A 13,655-nucleotide genomic window follows, 5' to 3' on the forward strand; every position below is an offset into this window, starting at 1 on the left:
ATACTTCTTGAAATGTGGCAGTTTTGAATCACTTTCTCTGCATGATTGTGTATCACAGTTTAGTCCATTGCAATTATGACACTGACTGTTTTTGGAATTCAAGGGTTTATTTAAATGCGAAGGGGGTTTGAGGAACACTTGAAAATCTGATTTAAAACAGAAACTGTGAGTTTTGCAAATATAGCTCTGCGTTTTCATGTCCTGACTTCCTGGTAAGAGATTATCCAAGGTCATTTGTCCTGGGTTGACATTTATAGCCTGGTACCATGTACATGGTCACACTTTGACCCCAGACCCTCAGGATATCTCTCACAACTGGACCTACGACCTCTTGTAGATTGGGTTTCTGTAGATTGGGTTTCCCCATTGTTTTAGGGAAATTATTTTCGGGGAGACTATAATGCTACATTGTACATGTATCAGATGTGAGAGGCTATCAATATCATGTAAGAGGTAAAGAGTTTCACATTATTTTTGTCGGGTTCATGTTTGTTGTAAAGTAATACAATACATGATTTATATATTTCTGTGAAGAAAATGTTCGAGTTCCTGGAAACTTGCCTCTAGAAATTGATGTTATGTAGACTAGTGAACAAGAGTTTATCTGAATGATATTAAACGCAATATGTATGATAATAAATGAAACTTGTATTTCTGAACGTTCATGCTTGTTATGTAGCTGCGTTATCACATAATTCCAGTTTTTGTTTGAGAACAATACTTCCAGTATTCTCTTATTCAAGTTTTATGGGAAAATGAGAACAATATCTAAAAAAAATAAAATGTTGTCATTTATCAAAACTATCAAACTATCTTGTGTTTGCTTTTAACGTTTGTTACTGCATGAATCAGACAGGAATAATGCATGTCAAATATAGCGTTTATTCAGTACGTAATTACTTGGGTAAATAGGACCATGCGTGAACTACACAAGGTTTTGCAATTGTCCAAACAATGAATTAAACTTTGTCGAATCGAAACCTTCAATAGTCTTTAATTTCAAAACCTCAAGGTGTAAGTGTCTAAGTGGGTGCTAAATGATTCATTTTCAAAGATTTTACAAATTGTCCATGCAATATAGCAGGATTTTAGCCTATATTTACCACAATGCATATGAGAAAAAACATAAGTTGAAGTTAGACAATGTTCACCAAGTAAAATAAACCTCAATAATCAGATAATTTATTCGGGAATGTGTTTGTCAGTCACTGTCCTAAAGAAATATTTACCGTTTGTCTAATCAATGTAAGCAGTAATTAATGAGGTGTAAAGATGACCTACATGGGCAAAACAAATATCTACAGCTTGATATTGGGGTGAGAGAAGTTTCTTCTATTGTCATGATTTCTATAATAGTGACTTGACAGTACAGAAAACCTCCCTCAGTGCCAATCTTGTTTCCCAGGTTCCCATATAGCTTGATCCCTGGTAATATTCCAGTATTTTAACAACCAATCTGAAGATCTGTGACAGTTCTGACATAATAATTATTTCTGGCAAAATCCTGTGTAATAATGAACTGTTCTATTCATGGTACTATCCAGTAGATACTAGAATTATCTGGCACCCACTGTGAACTTGCAGAGATTGTCCTGGACTCACCTGTTGTTAGTGTTTCTGTCAAATGGTAGATACTTACAGAAAGCTTTCAACTCCACCTACCATCTAAGTGATGGGTTGTTGTGACAAGAGTAATCGGTATTTTATAGTTATGGTTTTATACATGACTGATCATCAAATTGCGCTGATTGTTTATAAGTTTGTAGAACTGGTGAAAAATGGTTCTTGTGTAGCGTGCAGGGTGTCTAATAGTAAACTTATTGTAACTGTTTCTTTACTTTGGGATGGCATTCTATCAAAACTCAAAATGATGTTTTGCTAATCTGTTTTAAAACAAAATCTAATAAAACGGTGACAGCCTAGATGTTGGCAACAGAAACATAACTTCACTTGATCGTAACTCTGATTTGTTTATGATATTTACATAATTTTATCCTGCCACACACTTGTGTTTGTGTAAGTAAGAATGCATGTGTGAAGTAATTCTTTACTAAGGAATTTAATGTTGCAGTATCACAGTTCATGGGTGTATGAAAACATTTGATCAGTGCATGGAAAGTGACGTCTGAAGGACTCACAATCATACCTGCATTTGCTTTCATACACAGACAAACTACTTTTCTAAAATATTTAATGTTTATATTAACACTTATTTTTTCAACACTGAAAATAACGCTTCCACATGACAATTGAACATAATCAAATGTTTGGCTGTTTGAATAGTGGTATCACCAATCACATACATTTGAACCCAATAAAACATCATTGACCAATCACAAACATTCTTTGTACTGTCTGGGATGCTCAGGCCCCAATTTCTCGAAACTTCTTAAGTCTCTTATAACAGGATTAAGCTAAACCCACTATTTTTGTCTTTCAATATTTTGCGTTTTATATACTCCTTTAAATGTATTTAATACTTAAGATAGGAATTGTCATTACGATTATCACAATAAACCATTTTTCATTTATGAAAATTCACTGTAAGTATGTATTTTGGCTGATTGAAATAAGCAACTTAAACCTGTTAAGCTTAAGAAGTTTCGAGAAATTGGAGCCTGAAGATATTGCATTCATTGGAATAGGACTCTAGTTGAAACAATATAAAGTCAGTGCTGCAGGAGTGTAGATATTAACTTTTAAGTTATACTTGTTGGTTGACTAATAAAGAAAACAACACAGCAGCATGACATCATCTAGGTCCACACACAGTTCTATTCCATTGTCTTCATTGTACGGGAATAGGCTATATTACTAGCTGCTTCTATCAATGTTTGATAGAAAAGTCCGTGAACTACAATGTTACCTGACAGTTAAAGCGCGAGTTTGCATGTTCTTGTTTTGTATGTCAGCATGTTGTTGACTTGTACGTCAATCAATTCCTGGGAAAACAGACAGCAATGGTAGATTGCCAATTGTTCCAACTATTCTTTATTAGCATACTTAACTATGAATATTTATTACCACTGTTATCTAGATGTACCATAGTTTTTATAACATTTGGATTGGTGCAGTCTAACAGATTATCTCGTTGATGAATATCTTTGTTCTACTCAAGTCTTTACTATGGAATTTATGCTTTTGATGGCTTTACAGTTGATAAACATTTTGAAAGAAGCTTCTGTTAAATGTGATTATTTGTCCTATTTGTCAAACATTATGCAACCTGATATACCCCAGTTAAAGAAAAATTGTCATTGAGAAACATGTTCCACAAAGACGCTACAGGAGCTTACTAGAGTTTCTGGTTTCGCTCCGACATATATTTTTCACAAAATTTCCGCTGTTTTCATTGTTATGGATCCAGTAGCGGCCTTTAAAGGTTATTCTTAACCACAGCCATTTAAACTTGTTGAAATTGGGACAATTTTGTGAAAAGCTCAGTGAGGGTTTTTTATTCAGTCATTCAAGTGAGAATTATGAATGTCAGATGGCAAGACCTAGTGTGGTAGTAGATGTCGACCATATACACTAAAATGCACCAATTATACTAGACATGCATTTGCATAACTGCAGTTTATAACTGTTTGTATATTATGGAGGGCGCTCACAAACAATGTTAATGTCAACTTGTTCCATGTCGGGTAATTTGCATGTAAAGTTGTTGTTTTAATTTACTGTAAAATGTTATAAGCCTCTAATTCTATAAGACATAGCATCCACGCTACTGTAACTCTTGAAAATTGACCTCCAATTTCTTGTACAATCTTTAGTATTATCTGCTCCAACCAGGTTCTACAGTATTGTACTACCGGTAGATGCCTTTCCTTGTGTATTCAGTTTTCCTGGTCACCAAAAGCTGTCTTACTGTTCCTGTGATGTCAATGTGTAGATGAATATATGATAACCCTGACCATTTACATGTCTTCTTTCGCAGGCGGTACCTGGGTTTTCGAGTTCCAAGTGAAGTTTTACCCCCCAGACCCGATGTCTCTGAAGGAGGACATCACACGCTACCAGCTGTGCCTGCAAGTCAGGGTCGACATCTTCAACGGCAGGTATAACCATATGCTGACATTGCTTTAAAGTATTATATTTTATGATGAATAGACTGTCGAGACAACTTATAGTGGGCTTGATTGATAATAGGTTTACAAGTTCATATTTTCAAAACAATATTTTGGCTAAGATTTTACTTAAAATGATGCAACCATGATTTCGTTAAATTTTCAAAATAATAGTTTAAGCGAGTTCATTTCCAGTTGGTTAACCACAGTTTTGGTCTATGTAACACTGTTAATCTTATAAAATGCAAAGATACAGGAAAAGGGGGATAACAATTTCAAAGATATTATTTCACTCTTTGTTACAGGCTTCCATGTTCATTTGCGACGTATGCTTTGCTGGGTTCATACACAGTACAGGCCGAGCTTGGGGACTGGGACCAGAAAGATTATGGAAGAAGTACTGATTACCTGAACGACTTTGACTTTGCTCCTAACCAGAACCAGGAACTGCTGGATAAAATTCAGGAACTTCACATTGACCACAAGTATAAAATGATATTATTTGAATTGTTTGTCATTCGATGTATAGAGATGGTTCTTATGAAATATCAGGACTTTTTCTGCCCAATTTGGGAAAAAGACCCTAGACATTTTGGGAAATTTTGCGTCATGAAAATGCCTAAATTGGGAAATTTTACAGTTAAATGAAAAAGCTGTCTAGTCTCCAGCGAATTAGGAAATGGATTTTTATTAGTTTATTTCCCTTTAAAAGTCCCAAAATGGCTGAAATATCAATCCTTGGGTGTAAATATCTATTGCAATAAATCGATCATGATAGATAATATTTCATACAGATATCTGAATGTGATGAAAATCAATGATTTCCGAATTCAATTATCAAAAAAACTTTACATCACATCATTGATATGATGTTGAAAATGATCCAGTACATTTAAAAAGATTTTCTAAAAAAAATTTGATTGGGATTTTTTTCTGAAGATTGGGAAAAATAACTCGTATTTTGCTTTGGGAATGGGTCCGATAGTCGGACCCGTGGGTACTATAGAAAAAGCCCTGAATATCCTTGTAAAATTGTTAACAGTTTTACTGTAAGAGTAAGCTGTAAAGAGGTTTTTACCTCTACTATAAGGCAATCTCTACACTATATTTTACTATGAATAGGTTAATTTCATGCATATACAGGTAATATCTTTGTTATGAATCAAATCCTAGTTGACTGAATTGTTTTGTGCTTATATTTAAACTCCTTATTTTAGAGGTCAAACACCAACAGTAGCAGAGGCCCACTTCCTAGAAAATGCCAAGAAACTGGCCCTGTACGGTGTGGACATGCATGATGTCAAGGTTTGTGGTTATGACAGAATATTTATTGTTAATATTGTGCCGAATAAAATCTGTCTGAGATTTAAGCAAGTGATAATATTAGTAAGAATTCTAAGAAGCTAGCAAAAAAGGTGTTTTGTTTTTTGAAATATGGTCTTATTCCATTTAGGATTCCACGAACAAGCGTTTGTCCCTTGGCATCTGTGCAACTGGTGTCCTTGTGTACAGAGATCGACTTCGTATCGACCGATTTGTCTGGCCCAAGATTCTCAAACTCTCGTATAAACGCAACACATTCTACATCAAACTCAGGCCCAGTGAGGTAAGTAAGGCTAAAAGCTTATTGATTTTTCTTATATAAGCTAAGGGTTGCTTGAACCTCTTGGAAACAAAACAGAACTGTACATGTTGTCAAAAGGTTTTGAAAACAGTCAGCTCCTGGGACATATTTGAAGTGAAGGTGTTTTTTTAGGCAGTTCCATACTAGTCAAATTTGGAATTTAGTCTTGGTGGTTGACAAAAATGGGGGAAATGATTTAGAAATTAGAATCAAATATTTATGTAAAAATATGAGGAATTCTTTCATTAAAATTAAGAGAAATATACTTTTTTGTCACTGGTATATATCTAAATAACAGCTATGAAGCCCTGTGATATGAAGAATCTTGCTTTCATATCAACAAATCTGCTCTTTAAAACAATTGAGCTTTGCTGTGCTATGAAAATGGGTTTTTTTAAAATGTAAGCTTTCCTGAAAATATTAGTTCTTCACGACCTTCTTGTGTTTTAGTTTGACCCTCATGAGAAAACCGTCAGCTTTCTCTGTGACAACCACAAGCTTGCTAAGCGGCTCTGGAAAACTTGTGTGGAGCATCATGCCTTCTTCCGATTAAAAACTTCTGAAGCCCCGAACGCCGACACAATGTTCCCACGATTCAACACGCGATTCCGTTACTCAGGTAGGACAGCATTGCAAGCTCGTAAGGCAGCGGAAATGCAGGACAGGGATGAACCGCACATTGCGAGAACCGCGGAGAGACGCTCCACTGGCGGGAAGAAGGACCCGGAAGGTTCGTCAGAGTGTTGTGTGGACAGTGAAGCATAATTATGCTCTTTCGATGAAAGCCTACAGCCCTGAACGTTCTTGTAGATATGTCATGTACCTAATAGTTGTTGTGCTAGTTCTGCCAAAAAATGTGTAGGTCAGTGATTACTTTATGTTAAGATCAAAGATAGTTGTTTAGTTAAGATTGGCTTATGCAGCACCAAAAATAAGCATTGACCCATTTAAATAGTTGTATATGAAATGCATTGCTATTTCAACTAATTTATAGAACATTTGTTTCCCATTCTAGGAGATCAATTACAGAAGCGACCTGAAGATTCAGGGGACATGTATGATAAAAAACATGGTGACCCTGACGCAACCTTGGAACGGGACAGAAACCTTGCTGGCCTCGATCAGGATGGCAAAAGGATCCGCTCCCCGGAGGAGGAGGCTAGGGTAGGTGAAGGAGGAGTATGAGGAATGTAGTTATCTGGCTGATGTTGCATGTGTAGAAATCTGACAAGGGCATTTAAGCATTTCTAGGGTCTCAGCTGGTGGTATTGGCTAAAAAGTGTGTTTTCAATATCATTCCATTTTGTTTAACTGTAGATTATAGGCATCATTGTTTGTTTTTTATGGTTTACTTGGGACATAAAACATAACTAACAAGAATATTTTGTCTATTGTTGAAAGTGGAGTTGCAAAGCTATAGTTTTTTTTTTACGAATTCTTATCCATTTACGGTAACAATGACTGACGTTTCCAGCTGAAGCAGGACTACATGAGACTTCTGCAGGAGACACCTTCCATACACATTACGTCACGTTACCCCGAGTCACGTCGACAGATTGAGCACGATCCACGATTCAAGGCCGTCGGGGATGAAGGTCTCAGAGAAAAGTGGTTCAATGAATATGTTGAGGTATAACGTTGTTTAAATGTCATTAATACAATGAATCAAAATAACATAGTATTTATTTTTGTATGGAAAGTGGGGCAATGTTAGAGCGTGTGAGAAAATATCATAAAACGTTAACAGAATTTCAGTGAAATACAAAGTAAATTGAAAGTTTTCCTTTCAAAATCAAATAAACATTGCTTAAACTGACCAATAAAGATTTTTTAAAACTCCAAAATATGAATTTGAAGTTGGATCGTACGATACTTGTGTTGATAGATGGCCTCAAAGTGAGTAAAAATGCAGTGCTATGACAAGCCTTATTCACAAAAATCATTCTTTTTCCAGTCAAAGCAGGACTACATGAGACTACTGCAGGAGACGCCTTCCATCCATAGTCAGTCACGCTACCCCGAGTCACGTCGACAGATTGAGCACGATCCCCGATTCCAGGCCGTCGGGGATGAAGGCCTCAGAGAAAAGTGGTTCGATGAATATGTTGAAGCACAGGTAAGTTGTAGATGCTGTAGTAAGACTTCTCTATAATGCATGGTTTTAAAGTGTGGCGCATAAATTGTATTTGTATTTCTGCCCGATTCACATTCAGATCAGAGATTTTTACAGCCAAAAATCCTTTAAACATGACAATTTTATATCCATTCATATTCATTTTGCATTTATTTCTCCATCCAGAAAAAGGCAGATCAAAAATCCTTTTAAACATGACAATTTATATCCTTTCATATTCATTTTGCATTTATTTCTCCATCCAGAAAAAGGCAGACTTTATGCAGCTATTACGAGACACCCCATGGGCCAACAGTCAGTCGTCATGGCCTGAGACACGGGAAGAAATTGAGCACGATCCCCGCTTCCAGGCCGTCGGGGACGAAGGGCTTCGTGAGAAATGGTTCAACGAGTTTAAACAGGATATGGTGGGTGCTTGGTTAACAGAGGCTTTATTTTGATAAATGACAATTTAGAAAAGTTTGGAAGATTTTAATGATCAGTGGAAACAAAATTGTAAGACTAGTTCAGAGGATCGGATGTTATATTTGCTTTTTATTTTATTTGTTATAAATAAATAAGTTCCTCAGTCATAATTAGACTTCTGTATGTCCATCTTTTGCTGTCTTCTGTCAGTTTACACTATCATATGAACAAAATACAGTCCAAAAATTGCACTTTATGTGAACCATTTCCTGAAGTGTTTTAACATAGACCAATGAATAATATGAAGATGGAACAAAATACAGATTGTGCAGCTGGTTAATTCTTCAGACACTTTTGGGATAGAAATTTACCATGCTCTAGATAGCATATTCTTTTCTACAAAATTTTCTGCTGTTGTTTTTTTTATTTTATTTTTTTTAAAAAGATTGCACAAAAAGTTGGTGTATTCTTAAAAAAACATAATTTATCATGTTCTTCCTTCTTTTTAGTCTTTATTTTAAACATTCTTTTTCATTTCCAAAATATATCAGAATTTCTAATATTGGTTAAAATGGTTCAATTCTGCCCAATTTAGAAAATGTTGAAAAAACACTGTTTCGTAAATCCATTTTTTTTTTACTCCAGAAAAATCATAAGGACGAGGATAAGCGTCGTAAAAAGGAGGATGAGAGACGGAGGAAGGAAAAGGAGAAGGAAAGGAAACGACTGGAAAAGGAGAAAAAGAAGGTGAATAAAACGATTGATCATACGTCTGAATGCTTTAAATAAAGTTATAGGTGTCTGGCAAACTAGTTTTTAAACAGGTGAATTGTTAAATTTACAATGGTGGACATAGTACATTTTGTGACATTTAGTTTAAACGTATTTATTTTACAATTGTGAAACAACATTATATTAATAATTCTGTTGGCACGACTTTACATGAGTGTGGTCTTGTGTTTTGGGGTAAACTGTAGTACTCCGAGTCCAGCTTGGTGACCACAAACCCAACTCACATCTCACATGCGCACATGGCACCTCACTGAGGGCTGAAAATTTACTGATATGTAATGTTTGTAAATGTTTGCATTCAAGCTATCTATTAAACAGTCCAAGGAGATTATGCAAAGTCCTCATGCTTTTGCATATATCAATATTTTTCTCACTCCTTTTTTATTCCTGTATCATTTTCGAAGTCCTACATATTATGTCTATTTTGTTTGGTTGTTGTGATTCCTCAACAGTGGTTTTATGTTTTACAGGGGAAGGGAGCGCCAGATGCATCTTATGAAGAACAGGTAAAATCATATAGTTTTAACACATTTTACACATCTGTGTTGTTATAGATACATGTAGAATACATACATTAGTAAAACGAGACACAGTCATTTTTCTTAGTACACTTCATGTTATATTTAAGATGTTCACACTGCCAGAAATATGTTCCTTCTATAGATTGAAAACAATACATATTTAGAAATTAGTCAATATTTAGTTATTAGGATATATGTATTTTCACTGTACATAAGATAACCCAGATAGGTTTGTGTTTAATTCACTATATTTAAGATCTATGTATATGCGCCTTAATCTGATAAGGATAGTGTGTGCTAACTTTCATAGAAATCGCCCGAGAAAGAGAAAGTGACCACTCCGGAAAAGGAGAAACGTTTCAGTGGCGGGCTTTTCGGGATTCTGGGTCGTAAATCTCAGAAGGAGAAATCTGAAGAGCCCAAGCCCCATCGGGCTTATGAGGGGGAGGAGGAAGGGGCTGAAGAACAGGTTGCCTTGAAAACCTATCAACCAATCAGCTTGCTTCTCATAAACTTCATTATTGCGAGGGAGTGTTTTGTTCTGTCATTTCCTACAGTTCTCTGTTGACTTGCTATTCAATTCAAACATTGAATTGCGTTAAATATTTGGCAGGTCAATAATATTGCTACTGTTCGCAAATAAACTAAGCATTTCAATGTTGAATGATCATGGTATTTGCTCCGCCCAAAAATACCAAGTGAGACATCTATGGCCTGTCAATCAACTTCACACATCAAAGAAATGCTGATTGTTGCCTTCATTTGACGTATCATGTGGAACCTACTACTGAAAAGCAGGCTCATTTCCCTGCAAAGCATCATGTATTTACAGATTGCTGTGGTTTTACTTCAATTGGCCAGATAAATTATAATTTGAAAATACGCTCACAAGAACCATACAGGTACAAACAAATCCTCTTTGAAGAGTTAGAATTGACTGCTCAATGCCGCCATTGAGGTGGTACAAATTGACTGTCTTTTCTGTGCAAATGTTGTTTCCTACAGTTTGTTGTTGTTGCGATCAACTTTTGTTTTTGAAATTGACGAGCATTTTTTGTCTGTTTATTTGCAAACAGTAGTTATTATGTATTTCAAACTCAATTTCAAGCTGATCACAGTGAAGTTGGCATCTGAAACAATATGGATTAAAGAACAAAACACTCTTTAAATTGCTGTTATAGAACACAAGGGTGGTGTAGCACAATTACAGTTGTTATTTGGCCTTAGTGTAGTCAATAAATGCATAAAAGCCTACCCGGTATAATGTGCACAAAAACTATCTTTGCTTCTAATGCAGTTGTTTTTAACCATATTCAATAACAGTTTATGACAGCAATTATGGCCATAGTATGCAAGCATTCGACACATTATCATATTGATTTATTGCTTTTATTTTATAATAATTGTTTTTAGGGATTAATGCGGGCAATTACCTGGATGTTATTTAGTAGTTGGTGTTTTGTTATTATTTTGGTTTCATTATTTTAAAAGTGTTTCATAACATTCTTTGAATGGGTAATTTGACGCATAACTGAGAAAGGAGTCATTATTGTAGAGCCAAAAGCAAACATTTTTTTCGAAGTGTTTGAGATCAAATAAACTTGCTTTTACAAGGCTTGCTCTGACTTTTCAAGACACTTTTATCTTTGCACCCTTTTATACGGCTATGGTTTAGACGGAGTTTCTGCTGATTTTTCTTCACATTTTGCTGTGAGAATTTTAAGTTCTAATAAGTAAGCATGGAGTTACAGAGTTCAGTGCATAACATTGATGTTCAATTCATTATAATTCACTAGTTAATTAAAAACACAACATCAATTTAATCTGTGTCTGAATTTATATATAATCTCATATCATATATAAACTGATCAAATAGTAAAAAAACATAACTAATTTTCTTTTAAAGATATTTAATTGTGCACCCAATTTATGCCATTACGATGCATAGTGCTTTTAATCATAGTTCTGTAACACAACTGTACATCTTATTTTCTTTATATTCCTTCTGTAAATAGTTATTTATTTGCATTTTATAATTATGTAATTTATCATACAAATAAATACTTGTAATGATGTAGCAATAGGCTTAAAAAAAAAAAAAAATTCTACTAACCTGTTCGACCTATTTTTTTCCACTCTACATAACACTTTTTTAACAGAAGTGTGGATTTCTTTCCATACTTTACTATAAATGTTAATTTATGAATGAACATGTAAAGATTTAACCATTTCATGTTTAAAACATTCTATAATAGTGGTATACCCTGATAAAGGTTGGTTTGGTACAGCAATCCGGATTCTCAAAACACAAAAACAAAAAAATAGAAAAAGGAATACCTACCTAGTACCTACAGACCCTATTTTTTTTTAGATGTTAGTGGAAACAAAGAACTCTTTTTTTGGCCTAAGTTATGATACTGCAGTATTCTTTCAAATCACTTCTTTATGATGGACTAGTCATATGTACATGTTTGAACGATCTTAAATCTTGATCTGGTTCCACTGTTCTATGTGAAACGGGCAATTTGTCAGATTTAAGATTGTAAGCACTTCTGTGAACCAGGAAGTAAGATAATTAACCTGTCGTTAAAGGTAACATTCTTTTTGAAATGATAAGAATCTATGATTAATCTGACAGAATGTCCGTTCAGATGCATTATATGATAGATGTTAGTTGACGCCAAATAACGATTTCAGAAACCAAAGCCAGTTCCTACCTGGGCTTTGCCAGGTATGAAGGAAATGATGGAAAAGAAAGCTTCGTCCGATCAGGTTCTTTGTTACATTTCAGCATGGTAGAATGAGCCAATCATCTATACTGATACAGTTCATGCGTAATTAGACCAATCACATTCATTTTTACATTTTCAGCATGGTAGAATGAGCCAATCATCTATACTGATACAGTACATGTGTTATTAGACCAATCACATTCATTTTTACATTTTCAGCATGGTATAATGAGCAAATCATCTATTCTGATACAGTACATGTGTTATTAGACCAATCACATTCATTTTTACATTTTCAGCATGGTATAATGAGCAAATCATCTATTCTGATACAGTACATGTGTATTAGACCAATCACATTCATGTTTACATTTTCAGCATGGTTGATTGAAAGAACAATTGGTAGTCCTTGTTACATTGCCATGTAATTGTTACACAGTTGAACATTCAACGCCAAATGTCCCTGACTGTTTCACATAACAACATAGCATGGAATTCCAGTTGTTAATATTGCTAGTTCATGACTAACCTCAGAAGCCTCATGAATGTATTTGTATTTAAAACATGTCTGCTTAAATTTATTTAATACTGTATATGAAGAAAATGTAAATTCTCTTTATTTAGAAAAGATCATTAATAAATTTAATGATCAAACTGTTTGTTACCAATTTTAGAATGCTGTATAACTGCCTGAATTATGTGGTGATAACATAAGTATAGTTGACTTTAAAAGTTGAATATACATATGCTTCAGCTGTTCTTAATACAGTTTTAAAATTGCCTTCCAGTAGAAGAGTAGTTCTTTGACATTTTTCGAGGGTTTTATAAGATGCCTTAATGAATAAAATGAAACTAAATTGCAATTTTATTTGGGAGAAAAAATATATGCAACACAAACAAACACCTTATTTATATAACTTTCAAAACAAGCCAAAAATCATGATTGTCCGAAATCTTCATTTGTCATCTACTCCCCAACTGATATAGCTTTTAAACCTTTAAAATCATCTCTGTCTTGTATAAGACTTGTTGGTTATGTTGTCTCTGTACCAGAAAGAGGAAGAGGAAGTTGAGCCCAGACTGAGTGTCCCGGAGATAAAAGTAGAGGAATGTGGGGACAATCTCGACCCTGACGCTCAGGAATATGAAACCGACTACATACACAATTCCATAGAAGACACTGCTGAATTTGAACACATTGAAAAGGAAATCCAGTCCAGCTCTTGCTTTGAAAACCAGTCTGAAACAGTGGCAGAATACCAGTCCACAGCTGTGGAACAGTCGAAGGGAGATATTTTAACACAAGCTGGTGTCTACTTTCCAGAACAGGTGGCTATTTGTGTTGAAGGCATGCCAGTGTGAATGGAAGATCGTGGCTAG

General features: G+C 34.9%; 1 protein-coding gene across 12 annotated transcripts in view; it reads left to right on the top strand.

The window, feature by feature from the left end:
• The window catches only part of LOC128213054 (band 4.1-like protein 3), a 55,895-nt gene that overhangs the window by 29,678 nt on the left and 12,562 nt on the right, over nt 1–13,655 (top strand). For 8 of the 12 annotated variants that reach the window (XM_052918544.1, XM_052918539.1, XM_052918541.1 and 5 more), the window contains 14 exons: nt 3,938–4,058; nt 4,373–4,552; nt 5,285–5,372; nt 5,521–5,673; nt 6,142–6,421; nt 6,707–6,855; nt 7,166–7,321; nt 7,646–7,807; nt 8,071–8,232; nt 8,876–8,977; nt 9,493–9,528; nt 9,854–10,012; nt 12,241–12,315; nt 13,329–13,604. In XM_052918544.1, coding sequence (XP_052774504.1) covers nt 3,938–4,058; nt 4,373–4,552; nt 5,285–5,372; nt 5,521–5,673; nt 6,142–6,421; nt 6,707–6,855; nt 7,166–7,321; nt 7,646–7,807; nt 8,071–8,232; nt 8,876–8,977; nt 9,493–9,528; nt 9,854–10,012; nt 12,241–12,315; nt 13,329–13,604 — 2,099 coding nt within the window. The remainder of the gene's footprint in view (nt 1–3,937; nt 4,059–4,372; nt 4,553–5,284; nt 5,373–5,520; nt 5,674–6,141; nt 6,422–6,706; nt 6,856–7,165; nt 7,322–7,645; nt 7,808–8,070; nt 8,233–8,875; nt 8,978–9,492; nt 9,529–9,853; nt 10,013–12,240; nt 12,316–13,328; nt 13,605–13,655) is intronic. The other 4 variants (XM_052918543.1, XM_052918540.1, XM_052918550.1 and 1 more) reach the window with 4 other exon arrangements.

The sequence above is a fragment of the Mya arenaria genome, chromosome 13, assembly GCF_026914265.1.
Source record: "Mya arenaria isolate MELC-2E11 chromosome 13, ASM2691426v1".
In the NCBI taxonomy this organism is placed as follows: Eukaryota; Metazoa; Mollusca; class Bivalvia; order Myida; family Myidae; genus Mya; species Mya arenaria.